General features: G+C 43.7%; 1 protein-coding gene across 1 annotated transcript in view; it reads right to left on the reverse strand.

The window, feature by feature from the left end:
- Mindy2 (MINDY lysine 48 deubiquitinase 2) overlaps positions 1 to 4232 on the reverse strand; it is a 57237-nt gene extending 53005 nt beyond the window's left edge. Inside the window, exon 1 of the mRNA XM_055598078.1 lies at positions 3348 to 4232. Coding sequence (XP_055454053.1) covers positions 3348 to 4112 — 765 coding nt within the window. The 5' untranslated portion in view covers positions 4113 to 4232. The remainder of the gene's footprint in view (positions 1 to 3347) is intronic.
- Positions 4233 to 16515: the final 12283 nt, after the last annotated feature.

Consider the following 16515-nt stretch of genomic DNA (forward strand, 5'->3'; position numbering starts at 1 on the left):
TCTTGCAGGAGACCTGGATTCAATACCAAGCACTCATACGGTACCTCACAACCATCTATAACTCCAGTTCCAGGACATCTGGTGGCCCTTTCTGGCTTCCTGGGCACTAAAATGGCATGTAGTGCATAGATACACATGCAGGCAAAATACCTACGTACACTAAAGAAGAAACCGGCCTTTAGAATTAGGTGAAGATGATCAAAGCATACTACAAACATGTCTGAAAATGCTGTAACGAGGGCTGGAGATGTAGCTCAGTTGACAGGTGCCTGTCTAGAATACATGAAGCCCTGGTTAACCCCAGAACCACATAACCTGGGAGTGGTGGCACATGCTTGTAATTAGGTTGCGGCAGGACAATCAGAAGTTCAAAAATCATCCTCAGGCTACACAGTAAGCTGGAGCCCAGCCTGTGGTATATGAGACTCTGTCTCAAAAACAAAAACAAAACAAGCCAAATTTTATAATGAAATCCATTTTTCTATATAATTTCTATCATATGAAAAGATGACTATGACCAAAATATATTATATACATGTATGAAAAAGTCATAGTGAAATTCATTGTTTTGTACAATATATGCTAATCAGAAAAAGAAACTTGAAAAAAATAAACTTGGGGCTGGAACAATGGCTCAGTGGAAACAGTCCATCCAAGTGTAGATCCCCAGCACCCCTGTAAAATCTGGGTTGCAGTGTCATGCTTCTGTAACCTCAGCACTGAGGGGTGGAGAAGCAGAACAGGAAAATCCAGGGCTCACTGGCCAGCCAGTCTAACTGAAAGAACAAGTTCAACTGAGAGACCCTGTCTCCAAAAAAACCAAAAACTAGAAACATTGAGAGTGATACAGAAACACACACACACACAAACTAGTTCACAGATATTATAACCTGACAAATATTTCTCTCTGTGTGTTGTGTATAGTGGATGCCCTTTTGCTCTCCTTTTTAACCTCAATCATCACTCATCCATCAAAGAGTCTGGAAATCTCTGCTGACTTCCAAAAGGTAAATAACATTTTCGTATTATTAGGAAAACAGTTTTGACCTCTAGAAACCCTGGTTCACCTTGAAAATACTACTTGACATTGCTTGTCTCACTCATCACTCTATCAATCATTAATGATGACTATTTTTGTTGGCATAAATAGCCTGCAGGCAGAAAAAGGACTAAGAACCACAGATTTTCAAAATAGTCTTCAAAGTCATTAGCATGCATACTCATTCACAGACTAACCAAACCCATAAAATTTACTTCTTGCTATGACACTTTCGTTCTCCTTCTCCACTGCATTTCAACAAACTTAGAGGTGATCAAAACAATAACTGTCTTTGATATTTCTTAAATGTACCCTTTTCCTCAGAGGCCTTATCTTATTCAATCTTCAGACCTGAATCAGTGAGTTTCATCTCTGAAGCCTCTCTCTGAGATCCCATTCTCAATTACCTCTCTACCCCCACAGCCCCACACCCACTTTTCTTTTTTCTCCCTTAGCACATTAGGGCTGTTCACGTTGCTCCGCAGTTACTCTTCATGTCTGCCTCTTTACCATATACTGAGCTACTGGAGGGCTGAGGTACTTTGTATTGTACTGTCTTTGCATTTATGGTGTTTTCCACAAAGCCAGAACCCAAACATGTGGTCACACATTTGAATCTGCATTTTAGAGTCAGTTCAAGGCTCATATATCCTCGGAGTAATCCAGGTCATGGTAACTGCTCCTCCCACTCTGAATGTGGGTGGCATCGTTCCATGGGTTTGGACTAAATAAAAAGAAATCAAACTGAGCAGTCATCTCTCTGCTTCCTGACTATGAATGCAATGTGGCCAGTGGCTTCCAGTTCCAGCTGCCATTTCTTCCCTGACTGACTGGACTGTATCCTCAAACAGTGAGCGAAAATAAACCCTACTTTAAGTTGCTTTTGCCAGGTATTTTGTTACAGCAGTGAGAAAAGTATGCCAGAAAACTGGAATTCAGGAATGGAGCCTTTGTTATGATAAACTGGACCATGCAGCTCTTAGACCTTTTGAACTGGTTGGTGGAAAGAATGTGGATAAGTTTGGAACTCTTGGATGCAAAAGCCCTAGAATGCTGGATTAATGCAGAGGTTAGTCAAAATAATCTTCAAATTCCTTAGCATGCATACATATTCAGAGACTAATCCAGATGACTGGAACCCAGGTGATTCCATTAAGAGCCACAGATACCCAACACAGAGCTGCAAGACAATTTAGTGTTTGAGATCTCTCTCTCACTATCCATCTCAGTTCTTCATAACTGGTTAGCATAATTTAAGCTATTCTTCTAGGGAACATTTTAGATGGAATCATCAATTTGATAACAGGTGCTGAGATGCATCCTCTCTGAACCCAGAAACTGCAAGCTTAAGTATGACACTTTATTCTTGGTCCTCAATACACCTGCCCTTCCCTTTTTGTGCTCCAGTATCTTAGACTTACCATTACTTATTTTAGTTGTTAATAGTTTTAGCTTCCTTAACAAATTCTAACGTATAGTTACTAGTAAAAAGAAACAAAAACAAACACAAACAAAAAAACCAAACCCTTAGAGTCAAAGGAACAAGTAAAAAAAAAAAAAAAATCATATACAAGATGACAATGTGGTCTTTGAAAACAAATAATTTATAGTAAGTGAGCTCAGAGCAATCCTGTTCCTTAAATGGAATTTGCCTAAAAGGGCTGAATATTCGCTATCACCAGTCTTTCATGTATCCATAACCAAGTGAGGCAGGCAGCATGCTCTAGAAAACAGTGTAGATATGATCATCAAAACTTACTCCATGATATCAGACTCTAAAGATCTGACTCTAAAGGTCACTTTTTCCAGTTTCCACTGTTTTGCATATGTGCTAATGTCAGTAAGAGGGAGTAAAATAGGCAACTGTAGCTAAAAATAATCAGAAGGTGTAGGTGTAGGGAGCGCTAGATTCTACTTGTTTATACGTACACAGTTACAACCTTTAGCTGCATGTTTAACTTTTAAGACAAGAGGGGCCTGAAGTTAGGGCAATTCTTTCTGACACATATGTACGTGAATAATCTTTCATTAAAGAAATCCTGGAATTAATTCCATGTAAGAAGGGACTGTTAGATGTAGTGGTGCATGCCCTGTAAACCTAGCACTCCAGAGGGTGAAGCACGAAGATCACGAATGAGTCGAGCACAGCCCAAGCTATACAGAGATACCTTGTCTCCAAAATAAACAACAACAAAAAGAGTCTGATGAATGAAGAAACAAGGAAGCTATCAGCTGACAAACAGCAGTTTCCTCACCCCACTTTGCCCCTCCCCACAAGCTGTAGGAAGTAGAAAGCTGCAGATTGTACCTTCCAGGCCAGAAGCAAAACATTGAGGATCGCCAGCAAAGGGCAGGGTCCATTCTCATTCTGGGTGATGATGGGCGTGTTCTCCTCCTTCCACTGGATCCATTTGATGTGATACACCGACTGTCCGGGAAAGCGTTCCTTGGAGGCCGCTAGCACCTGAGCCGGGTCCTCCTCCTCCTCGCACAGAGGTGCAGCCCCGGGCGGCCCCGCCGCGCCCTCCTCCACGTCCTCGGGGACCCTGGTCTCCGCTCCCTCCTCACTGTTGAACTCAGAGCTACTGGGGAAAGAATGCAGGTTGGAGAAAGACTCCAGGGAGTCCAGGCTGGGCGAGTCCCCCGGGGGGCTCGGCTCGCTGCAGCTGCTGCTCAGGGCGCCGGCGCTGCTGGGCTCCTCGGCCGCCTGCTCCACCCCGCAGGTGCCCGGCTCTCCCGCCGGCCCCGACCCTCGGGCCGCCGCGGCCTCGGCCAGCTCCGGGGAGGCGGTCACCTTGCGCTGCCCTCTCGGAGGCGCCTCCGAGGCGGCGGGGCTGGGCGCCGCGCTGTCCTTCAGGTCCGAGCCCGCGTCGCGGCCGTGCGGCGAGGGCGGCGGCGGGTCCCCGAGGCTGCTCCGCGCGGCCGCCGCCCCCTGCCCGTCGCTCCCCTCCGAGCGTCCTGCGGGACCATCCTCAGCCTCGCGCCCGCCGCGCCGTCGCCCTTCCGGCGGCGACTCTCGCCCCGCCGCCACCCCGAGTTCCAGAGGCTGCGGGCTGTCAGGGCCTCTCTCCATCCCCGGCCGCCCGCCCCCGGTCCTATAGACACCGCGGCCGGTTCTCCTCAGCCAGCGCCTCCGACGCCATGACAGCCGCTCTGTGGCAGCTCCAGCGCCCTAGCGCGGCCTCGGCCAGGCACGTCACCGGAGAGGGAGGCGGGAGCGCGCGCACGAGCTCGCGCCCGGCCGCCTCGGAGCGTGCCGCCGCGGGACCGCGCTCGGTGAGGCGCCCGGACCTGCGCTGGGAGCGCTTCTCCCCCAAGGCCACGCCCCTCCCGCGCGTTCAAGCCTGGGTGGGCGGGGCAGAGCTAGGGGCGTGGCTGGGGCGTGGCCCGAGGCGCGGCTTCCGCGGCCGCAGCGCCAGTGGGAGAATAGCCTCTGTGTGCGGCCGGAAGGTGAACTCCCGGGCATTCCCGCTGCGCGCGGTTGCTTTAAAGGAGGACGACCGGGTTTGTAGCGAGTGTGGTCCAGCTGAGGGCTTGTGCCTGGCGGACCCCGAAAGTGGCAGCAGCACTGGGGGAGAGCCTGAAGGGCTCTTTAGATTTTAGTATTGAAAATTGGAAGCGTTTCTTAGGAAATGGAGACTTTAAAGGAGATCTGTTGGAGGCTTTTGAAGAGCACGGGGGCAGCTCTCCCTGGGTTTTAGCTGAGAATCGCTGTGCTCCCTACCAGCTACTGGTTTTCCCTGCTGGAGGCTTCAGTGCGGTTGTGGATATTGGCCTGTGCCCCAGGAGAGAGGGCAAATTTGGGCCAATAATAATAAATTAGTTTGCGTTTGAAGCAAGCCAAGTCTTTGCGGTTCTGTTCACTTGGCTCCTCTTTGCACGGAGTGGGAGGCTCTTGCTCCCGGAAAAAAAAAAAGTGACTTTTTAAATTAGCATTGACTTCTCATGAGGCCTTGACGTCTGCAAAGAGGATGGACAGAGCTGCCTGCAAAAAAATTTTTTGGCAAGAGCGGATACTGATCCTCTGACCATTTTGGAAAATGTTTCTTTCTGGAAAATCCTCCCTTCAAAGTTGTCTAAGCTCCGAGGATATAAAAATGAGCAAGACAGCATTAGGATCAGGCATACAGATACCTGTACATCACAGAATGTTACACTTCTGTCTCTACTGGCTAGAAAGGTAGACAAAATGAATGAGTTGTTTTGCTCATTCACATATTAGCACAAAGTATGTTGCTGAATACTGTTTCACACTAAAGATGTCACTGTTATCTTCTCAGGAATTATAATCTCTCTCCCGGCCCTCTCTTCCACTTTTCTCTCTTCTCTTCCTTCCAGCTCTCTTCTCCCTCCCTTCCTTTCTTTCTTCCCTCTTCTTCCTTCTTTTTTTCAGTGCTAGGGATCCATACATGTAAGACACTCAACATCCGCTACCACTTCACTTATTTTATTATTTTATTTTACTTTTTGTTTGTTTGTTTGAGACAGAGTCTCAATACGTAGCCCTGGCTGGCCTGGAACTCTATGTAAACAAGACTGTCCTTGAGCTCGTGGAGATCAGTCTGTCTCTGCCTCCTGAGTGCTCATTTTATTCTTATTACTGTATTTGTAATATATGCTCAGTGAGTACATTTCCTGAAAATACAAAAAATGGGGTGTGATCCCACTACTCCTCTTTAATTTGAGACAGTCTCACCCTGTGTCTTAGACTGACCTGGAATTCACAGCAATCCTCTTGTTCTCTCTCCCCAACTCTAATTTTGAGAATATAGATGTGAGCACCTTTGTTTTTAAAGATTGGCAACTTTTACTTTCTTTCTTTTTTAAACTGAGGTTGGGTTTCACTATGTAGTGTGGCTAGCCTGCAAGTTGTGATGTAGACCAGGCTGGTCTCAAACTTACAGAAATTTCCATGCCTCATGTGTCACCACGCTAAGTAAGATTGGCAACTCTTGAAAAATGGAAAAATTAGAAAAGATAATGGAAATTTTCTTCAGACTGTTGAATTTTGGAATTTGTGTATATCTGCTTTCAAGTTGATCCATAAGCAATAAATTCTGCCATTAAATTTAAGTTTTACTGGAAAAAAAAAGAATTGCAGACATTAAACAATTAAGAATGTGCTGCTTCACTGGACAATGGTGGCACGCTCCTTTAATCCCAGGATTTGAGAGGCAGAGGCAGGGGGATCTCAGAGTTCGAGGCCAGCCTGGTCTACAGGCTACAGAGTGAATTCCAGGACAGTCATGGCTACACAGAGAAACCCTGTCTCAAAAAACTGAAAGAAAAAAGAACATGCTGCTGGATTTGATCACTTTGCAGGATTGAAAGCCACTGAAAGTACAACTGAAAATATCACTGATAGAAGAGAACTAAGATTTTGTATGGTGCCTTCAATCCGAGAGAAGACCTGCAAGGGAGTGTGCTTTGTCTACACTGGGTGAATGAGTGAGTTATTTGTAGCCAGCATAGTGCACAGTAGAGCCACAAATAATGGGACATACTTCTCAAAGAATGACTTTTCACCAGTTTTTTTTTTTTTTAATCCTATATGGATAAACCAATACCTTGGTAGCTTTGTTTTGTTTTTGCTTTGATGGTTTTTATTGGTCTATGTTTGAAATGGTCACATGAGGAATATAACAAAACAGAAAGCAGGATCAGTTTTTTTCCCAGTGTTGTCAACAATTGCTTAAGCCAAAATAACAGCAGTAAGAATGAATATAATCATTTGACCTCATGAAAATGTACATAATTGAGTCTGGACAGGTGGCTGTGTGGATACAGTGCTTTCTACTCTTACAGAGGACCCAATTTCAGTTTCACTGAGTCATTGTATGAAAAAAGATAGAGCTTATTTTGCCTTTTTGCTGTATTGTTTGGTTGAGTATAAAAGTCAAGGTTAGGGATATGTTTTCTTCATTTTGAACTTAGTGACTATTTTCTGGTTTCCAGGTGATTACTAAACAATATGCTATTATTACAACTCCAGAAACTTTTGTACATAACCTGTTCTCTGTGAAGTTCATCTTCCTCTTCCTCCTTTTTTGTTTTTTTTCCCCCTCCTTCTTTTGAGAAAGGGGTTGTCTGTGTAGCCTAGGCTAACCTTGACTTCATGATTGTCCTATCACAGTCTGCCATCATGTTTCTTCTTATTCTTTTTTTTAAAGATTTATTATTTATACAACATTCTGCCTGCACACCAGATCTTACTATAGATGGTTGTGAGCCACCATGTACCGGGAATTGAACTCAGGACCTTTGGAAGAACAGCGAGTGTTCTTAACCTCTGAGCCATCTCTCCAGCCCTCTTCTTATACTTGATGTTCTGACATTGTACTAGTTAGTATCTTTGTGTGTGCTTTCTTTTATTCATTGCACTGTGTACTTGGTAATCACATTCAGTATAGACATTTATGTTTTTTAGTTATGGGAAATTGACTATTTCTTTATAATTCTGACTTTTTCCTGATTTTGCAGTTTTTATCATTTTGCTCTTTATATCTTTAATTTTCAAATATTCCTTTAATTCCTTTTTATTGTTAATGGTGTACTAACTTTTATTTTAGGATATTGTTTATGATTATTATCTTTTTGATGTTGTATTTTTATTTTTTAAAATAGTCATCTATTTTTACCAGGTAGTGGCACACGCCTTTAATCTCAGCATTTGGAAAGCAGAGGCAGGTGGATCTCTGAGCTCAAGGCCAGCCTGGTCTACAGAGTAAGTTCCAGGATAGCCAAGGCTTCACAAGAAAACCCTGTCTTGAAAACCAAAACAAAACAAACACAGAGGGATTCATTTATTTCTATTTTATGTGTTTGAATGCTTTGCTTACATGTATGTATGTGCACTGGTTATGTCCCTGGTGCCTGCAGAGGTCTGAAAAAGATATTGGATCCCCAGAACTGGAGTTACAGACAGTCGTGAGCCATCGTGTAGGTGCTGGGAACTGAATCTGAGTCGTCTGTCTGAGTAGCACATGCTCGTAACAGCGGAGCCATCTCTCCAGCCCGACCTCTGTATTTTTCACGGAGATCTGAAACATGCGCATCAGTAATGTGTCTGGGAGTGTCAGGGAGTGAGATACAGGAGAAACAAGTATAGGACAAGTGTTCCGTCAGGGAAATAAGATGTTGATAAGGGCTGGGGAGATGGCTCGGTAGATAGTTCAAGGACACCTACGAGCACTCAGGAGGAAGAAGCAGGTGGATCTTTGTGAGTTTGAATCCTGCCTAGCTTACATAGCAAGTTCTAGGTCGGCCAGGACTACACAGTGAGACCCTGTCTCAAACAAGCAAACAAACAAATAAATAAAACCAAAACAACAACAACAAAAAACCCCAAACAAGTTGGGGAGTGGTCAAAGGAGAAATGATTGACCTTTACACAACCCTCACAGGTGAGCACATCAATACACACATACTATCGATTCTCTAGAACAGGTAGAATGTATGCATATTAAAAAGGGGTTGACCAGAGTGGCATAGACTGAGAGGGATTGGATGGTCAGCCGGAGAGGCTGGAAACTTGGTAGGTGCTCAGTGAGTGAAGCCGAGTTCCTCAGCAGTCCCAGTGTGGTGCTGTGGGGCTGCAGGGCTCCTGGAGGGTTCCTGGTCTGCAGCCCACATTGGAGCTTGAGGAAGCTGGAGCCTGAGGTCAGCAAGGACAAGGGATGGCAACAGTAACAGAGGAAGAAGAAATCATCAGCAGGAAGTGCAGGCATACAGCCAATGCTGCTCCTTCCTTAGGCCTCCTTATATATGGCCCACCCACCGGAAGAGTGCCCCCCACTCTGTGGAGGAGGGTCTTCGAAGTTAGTCCTTTCAGGAAGTGCTCTCCCAAGTGTCCGTGTCTCTTAGTTTATCCCAGACCCGACCAAGCTGACAGTCAAGGTCAGCAGTTACAGATACCACAGTTAGCTACATCAAAAGGAGCCCTGAACAGAACGTGGAACGTGGATGGGCCGTATGCGTCTTAGCCCCACCTCATTTAGTTTTCCGTTCAACATATGAGAGTTAAAACCCAGGCTTTTCGCGTAACTCAGTAGCCCTGGCTTTGGCTCTCAGCTGCTTGCAGACACCCCAGTTTCTTGCAAAGTACATCCCCAACTCAATTACTTCCGTGCGCCCCCAAGAGGAGGCCTGCACCTGTTCAGAAGCGAATCCAACGCTGTGATGATGGACCAGGTGCGGCTTCTGCTCCATGCTGCTTTAGCAGATGCTCCTCTGTCCTGGTGACGTGGACGGATAGAGAGAGGCGACCTTCTTTTTCCTGTTAGTGTAGCCCTCATACGCTGTGATATTAGTGAAGTGGCTCTCTCAATTGCACTCATATAATCTTTTTTTTTTTTTTTTTTAAATGGAACCTGGATGTGTACCTAGATACTATCGATTGCGCTCGGAATGAATCCAAGGAATGAATTCCATTACCTTAAATGCCGCTCTGGTCCTAAGCCAGTTTATTATTAGCTCGAGTTTAACTGTGCCTGCTTCCTTCTTTCCACAGGACTTCTCTCCCAAGAATAAAAAGGTCCTGCTCCGTGTTGGTCCTGCTCATTATGTAGCCTATTGGTAAAGTGTGGAGTTAGCATGCGTAAGGATCACGGTTCAATTCCAGAATGGAGACAAAAAAACCAGATTCTGTCTTCTAACCTACTATTTTTACCAGATAAGTCAGCTCTGGTGCAGTTGTTCTCAAAATAGGGATCTGGGGATTGGCAGTACCATCATCACCTGAAAACTTCTTACAAATGAAAATTCTTAGGAATGAGAAGGAAAGTGTTGATAAGTGGTGGATCCCTTGCCCAGTATAGCAGGGCTCCAGTGTGTGTGTGTGTGTGTGTGTGTGTGTGTGTGTGTGTGTGTGTGTGTCTGTGTGTTATGGGGGAGGAGGGTCATTCTCTGGTCTTATTTAAGAAGGTATTTAACAAGTCCCCCACGTGATTCAGATACACTGTGAAGTCCAAGCGTTGGGGCTGAGGCTGCAGCTCAGTCGGCAGAGTGCTAGAGCACATAAAGGTCTGAGTTCCATCCCCAGCAACGCATGAACTGGGTTGTAATCTCAACGCTTAGGTGGAAGCAGAAGGGTCAGAATTGAAGATCAATTTCACAGCAGATTGTTGGCCTGCCTAGGTTATGTGAGATCCTATCTCAAAACAAAACAATCAAATAGGGTGATCACCACTACCCTAGGAGTAAGGCCAGCCAGCGGTACATGAGACCTTGTCTTAAAAAAAACAAACAAAAACAAATATTGGACATGGTCATGGATGCCTGTTATCCTGGGACTTGGGAAGTATTTTTGTGTTTCTGTCTCAAAAACAAAACGGACCAAACCAAAACAAATAACAAAAGCCAGATATGAACCAACTTGTTCTTTTTATTTTTTATTGCTACCTCATTTATGTTTGCTTAGAAGAGCAGTAGTCAGACTTCAGTGTTATTAATTCTCAAGAATCAAATTCCTGTAAAGATGTGTTTTTGGACTTCACGCCTGGAATTCTGACCCAGCAGAATTGGAGAAAAGCCCAGGGACTTGCAGCTCTGACAAGCATGCTGAGTGAGTCTTCTGCAGGAAGTGCCCTGCTCTGTGCATAGAGAAATGCTGGTCTAGAGCACTGTCAGATAGGAGGCAGCGGATGTTGAGTAGTGTTGTAGGCGCTGTTAAGACGAGTACAGTAGGAGCTGGAGAGTTGGCTCGGTGGTTAAGAGCGTGTACTCAGAGGACCTAGATTCAGTTAACAGCATCCACGTGGAAGCTTAAAGCCATCTGTAATGCCGGTTCCAGGGGATCCTCAGGTGTACACATGGTATACATACATACATACATGCAGGCAAAACACTCAGACACATAAAACTGAAAAAAAAAATCACTGGGCTGCCATTAGAATCTGCTCCAGCTGGTCACTCATTTTCTAAGTTTGAGTAGGTCAATTTAGTTAACTTTAATTGTTACTCTTTGTAAGCGGAAACAAAAAGAAAATAAAAGAAAAAGAGAAAGGAAGGAAAAAAGAAAAGATGGTGCAGGCCCTGAGGATAGAACTCAGCTGATAGTTTGCTGAGCATGCAGGAAGCCCTTGGATTTAAACTCAGGTGGAGAGGTGCATGCCTATAATCCCAGTGCTTGCAAAGTAGAAGCCAGAGAATGAGAAAGTTATGGTCATTCTCAGCTGCCTAGGGAATTCGAGGCAAGCCTAGACTAGACATAAGTTTAGTAAGAAAAATCCAAAAGGACAACATTAGTTTAAATGATTTTATTATAATTTTTGTTAGGTTTATTTTTATTTATCTGTGTCTATTTGAGGGGATTTCCCATGTGTACATGCCTGTTGAGGCCAGAAGAGGGCATCAGATCCCCTGGATCTGGAGTTATAGGTGGTTGTGAGCTACAGAGCAAGGGTCCTGGGAGCCAAATTTAGGTCCTCTGCAAGGGGCACACAGCATGACCATGCCTGTAATATTTAAAGACACATCTCTTAAGGGTTTATCTCTCATTTATTAGTCCTTGTTAGTTGGTAAGTTCAGATAGCACTGAGAAATGGGGCTGGCAAGATGGGTTAGTGAGTAAAGGCACTTGACCCCAAGCCTGATGATCTGAATTCAATCCCCAGAGCCACACGGTGGAGAGGAAGAATTTAAGGGCAGTCCCCTGATCGCCACTCATTTGCTGTGGCATACCTTCATTTACACGCATACACACAAAATAAATACAAATTCTGTTTAAAGTCAAAGCTAAGAAGCAGGGCTGAGGGTGTGGCTCAGTGGTAGCAGAGAACAGGTGGATGTCCTTCCTCAGCCCTTAAAACAAAAGTAAACAAACCAAAGAAGTAGGTTCGGGGCCATAGCAGTACATCTTTATTTACCAAGTAATTCCAGAGACCAGACTGCAAGATTCAGAGTTAAGGTTGGATTAGAAAGGTTAATACCAGGTGATGACAAAGGACAGAATACAGGCCAAGGATGCTTGAGTTACAAAAGCGGATGTAAAGCTAACTTTTTTCTAGTTTTAACTTTGTCATAGATTTCCTTTTCTTTTTGTGGTGGATAGGTGCATAAAATGTCATCGGCAGCAAAAGTGTAAAACCCAAAGCAAAGCTCCACAGCTTCAGAATGGCCGCTCTAATAGTATGGAAGTTCATTGAGATGTGTAGGCTTCTGGGCAAGTACTTGTTTGAGTGGCTACATTAATCTAGTTCTATGGTTTTTTAAAATTTTATTTACTTATTTATTTATTTTGCAAGTAGATGCCTACTGTATTAGTTACTCTCTCTCTTCTCATTGCTGTGACCCGACAAGAAGCAACTTAGGGAAGGAAAGACCTATTTTGGTTCATGGTTTGAGAGGTACAGTCTGTCATGGCAAGGAAGGCACGGCAGCAGGAATAGGTGACTGGCCACCGTTGTGTCCTCAGGAAGCAGAGGGCTGGATCCTCACCTGCCTTCCTCCTTTCCCCTTTCTTACTCAGTCTGGACCCCAGCCCAGGGGATGGATGATGCTTCCCACACTTGGAGTAGATTTCCCTTCCTCAGTTAAACCTCTCTGGAAACATCACGGAAACACCAAGACACATCTGCTTGGTGATTCACAATCAAGCCAAGTCGACCATGAAAATTAACTATCACACCTGGTATGCCTCCCGGTCTGTAAAGTGGATTACAGTATATCTATCTCACAGCATTGTTGCAATGAATAAACAAGCATCTATTAACATATCAGGGCTATTAGGATAATCTGGGAATACCCATAGTAGAAACAGAATAAGCGCTTGTTGAATTTCAGAACAACAGTGATCATTGCCATTCTGTAAGGTTTTCTGTCCTCTCCCTTTGCCTCAGTGCCTTGGTGCCTGTTGATGTCAGCTGTCGCGGTAATAACAGGAGAGTTTCCAGGAAGTCACACATGCTTAGTTGTAGAAGAAGGCTAAAAATAAAAGATGTTTTGGACTAAAATGTGATTGAGATTACCAGAGCCAGAGAGATGTAAGCAAAATCTTCAAGGACTATTTGGAGGTTGGTCTAGTTTCTAAAACAAAGGTCACATAGGCAGTTTGCTGATGGGAATACTGAGTACCAGAGTGACATAAGACAAGCCCAGTCCAAAGAGGGCAGTGTCTCCTCAGTTCCTGACAAGGAAAACAGAAGCTAGGTCAGCTTAGAATCATGGCTGTACCTTGAAAGCTCCTAATTGTTAGATGTGAATGAATAACGAAGTTGTGTTTTTGTTTTTTTAATCACTTCAAATCTAACTAAGATGTTTGTGAGTCTAATGTTCTTTCTGAGCCACCAGACTGTGCCCTGAACTGGAGAGGCTGGGTTAACACTGTAAAAAGGGAAAGGAAATGGGGACAGAAAACATGTTGTCAGCAAAGCTGGAGATATTTTTGAAGTTACCAAGACTAGATCAGGTTAACTGAAAGGAGAGGAACAAGAGGAGAGAGGGGTCCACAGACAGATGAGGTATGCCTGTGGAGGCTTTTAAGTTTTGAGTAAGATACTAGAATCTGAGGCAGGAAGATGTTATTTCTAATTTTTTAATAAAGTACTCAAATTTAGCCTATGCTAGTGTTGAAATTTAATAAGTATGTATATTACTAAATTTAATAAGTATGTATATATACCGCATTGTGTAGTTCATTCTAAAACTCCTATAATATGTGAATCATACTTGTCTTTGAGAATTAGGGAGATTGTGGCTATAACTCAGCATTAGAAATGTTTGGTTACATGTGGAGGTCCCTGGGTTAACACACACACACAGAGATAGAGAGAGAGGAGAGAGAAAGAGAAATATTTTATTTATTTTTGCAGTCTGGGATACTTGGATCACAAAAAAGGATATAAAGCTAATTGCTTTTCTAGTTTTAACTATGCCGTAGATTTTTTTTTTTTCTTTTTGTGGTTGATAAGTGAATAAATGTAATCGATGTCAAAAGTGTAAAATCTAAAGCAAAGCTCCACAGCTTCACCACAGAATCAAATCCATTCAGAATCAAACCCAGAGCATTGCATATGCTAGGTTAATACAGTATCTATTTACCCAGGATAAACATTTTAAATAAACAAATACAACTTGGTAAGTCTATATTAGAGGTAGATAGATGGTAGATACTAAATTCTTTCTGGTAGAGAAGTTAATAAGGGTTTTAGAAAAGGGAGGAAGCCTTAGCCACATGTCTCAAGGTTTCTACTGTTGTGATAAAACACCATGAGCACAGGCAACTTTGGAAGGAAAGATTCTTTTTTTTTTTCCCACTTACACTTCCATATCACAATTCTTCACTGGATGAACTCAGAGCAAGAACCTGGAAGCAGGAACTGATGCAGAGGAAGAGCCCTGCTGACTGGCTTGCTTTTCTCAGCCTGCCCTTTGAAAAAAAAAAAAAAAATCCAGGAATACCAAGCACAAGGGTGATATAGCCAAGTGAGCTGGACCCTTCCACGTCGACCATCAATCAAGAAAATGTACCCCAGGCTTGCCCATCGGCCAATCTGCTGGGAACGTTTTCTCAACTGAAGTCCTCATTTCCAAAATGACCCTAGCTTGTGTCAAGATGACATAAATCCCAGCTAGTACATCATACCTCATTTCTGTCCTTCCATGTTTTAAGGGAAATGAACGCCCAAGTCCCAAATTCTTCTTTAACATGAAGAGTAAAATTCTAAACAACAACAAAAAAATTGTCGTAAGAAATGAATCACCGAGGGGATCTTCTGAGCCTCCTTCTGTAGAACATGTGGGCTAAACGGGAGAGACACTCCTTCTGGAGGGTAGAACATGTGCCAAGGTGTTGAAGTGGGAAGCGGTGAGTGTTTGGGGAAGCCGACTGCTGTTGAACAAGCTGCACATTGTACTGATTAAAGCCAGCGTGTTCTCCAGACGAGTCTAACTTTGGCGGTTGGCTTTGCCACTCATGAGCTTCTGACTTTGGGTGGGTTATTTAAATTATTTAAACTTCCATTTCCTTACCAATGTCAGCTCCTGTTACTCTGATTTAGACCTTGTTTCTTTTGTTTTATTACCGGCCCCCACTTCCTGGTGCATAGAGCATGCATTTAGGAAAGTGGCGCAACTAAGATATGGGGAGGGATGGCACAGAGGTCCAGGAAAACGGGATGACTACACACCAAGAACCAGAGTAGAATTCAGAACATGGCAGGCCCCAGGCTTTGTTTACATGGAGTTCACAGGTCTAATCACAGTCACGTGAGGGTCATAGGAAATAAACAAGGAAGTGAAGGATAAGAAATAAAAGCAAAGATCAAATTTTAAGGACCAATAATATTAAGGGGTAGAGAGAAGAAAGGCCCAGGGAAGACAGAGATAAAAACAATTCAAAGTCAGGAGGAAAGCAAGGAGAGAACAAATTCCCAGAGAACATTGTACGAGGAAGTTTTAAAGTGTCAACTATCTGAGAGGACTGGTAAGGTTAGGACAGGTGCTGGATGGCTCTAGCAAGAGTAGGAATGATGAGGTGGCATCAAATTGCTATGGATTAAAGTGAGGTTGGAAAGCAGGAGAAATGGCAGAAGGGAGATGAGGTAGTCCTTGGCTAAGCAAGAGAAAGTAATTATATAAACCAGAGCACAGAGGGAAAGCTGAAGGCTACAAGAAATGTATGTAATGTAAACTATGGCTTGGTGATTGGCCATGGGTGACAATGTAAGTCTCTAAGCCAATCCCTCTTTCTTTCTTTGTTCCTTTCCTTCTTTCTTTTTGTTAAAACATTTTTGTTTTATGTGTATGACAGTTTTTGCCTCCATGTCTACCTGGTGCCCTCATAGACCAGAAGAGGACATCTGATCATCTGGAACTGGAGGTACAGACAGTTGTGAACTTTCCTGTGGATGCTGGGAATTGAACTCTGGGTCATCTGAAGAACACCCAGTGATGTGGAACCGCTGATCTAGCTCTCCAACCTCTTGATCCTACTCTTGCTCCTTGTTCTTGAGAGAATAGAGATGCTGTTACCAGAGAAAAGGAATGAAATATATTCCTCAGTTTGGCAAGGCAAGGAAACATCAGTAGGTGGTATAGCAGGAGATGACAATTTTCAGGTAATTGTTGGGCTGGAGTTGTAGTTCAGTTGCAGAGTGCCGGCCTAGCACCCATAAAGCCCTAGACTTGATCCCTATCTGTATATGCATGTGGTTCTAGCTCTCAGGAGTTGGAGGTAAGAGAATGAGAAATGCAAGGTTATCCATTGCCACATGGCCAATATTGGTCTTAAGTCTGTGCAGCAAGCATTTTTCTTTGGTATCGTTTGCCATATTATAAATGGCCATTTGTTTATTAAGGAAATGTCTCACTATAACTGAAGGATGGTTTTTATGGGCTAGGCCTTAACAAAAAGCAAAACAAACAAAACTGTTACTGTTAGCATCAAAATTTTGTTATTATTGATGAAGAAACAATGTTGCTAAAGTGATTCTTAGAGCAGGTGGGCTGTGCAAACTTTTTCACCTGAGTCACTTGGA

Source organism: Psammomys obesus, unplaced genomic scaffold, assembly GCF_907164565.1.
Source record: "Psammomys obesus unplaced genomic scaffold, mPsaObe1.curated_primary_1811, whole genome shotgun sequence".
Taxonomy (NCBI): domain Eukaryota; kingdom Metazoa; phylum Chordata; class Mammalia; order Rodentia; family Muridae; genus Psammomys; species Psammomys obesus.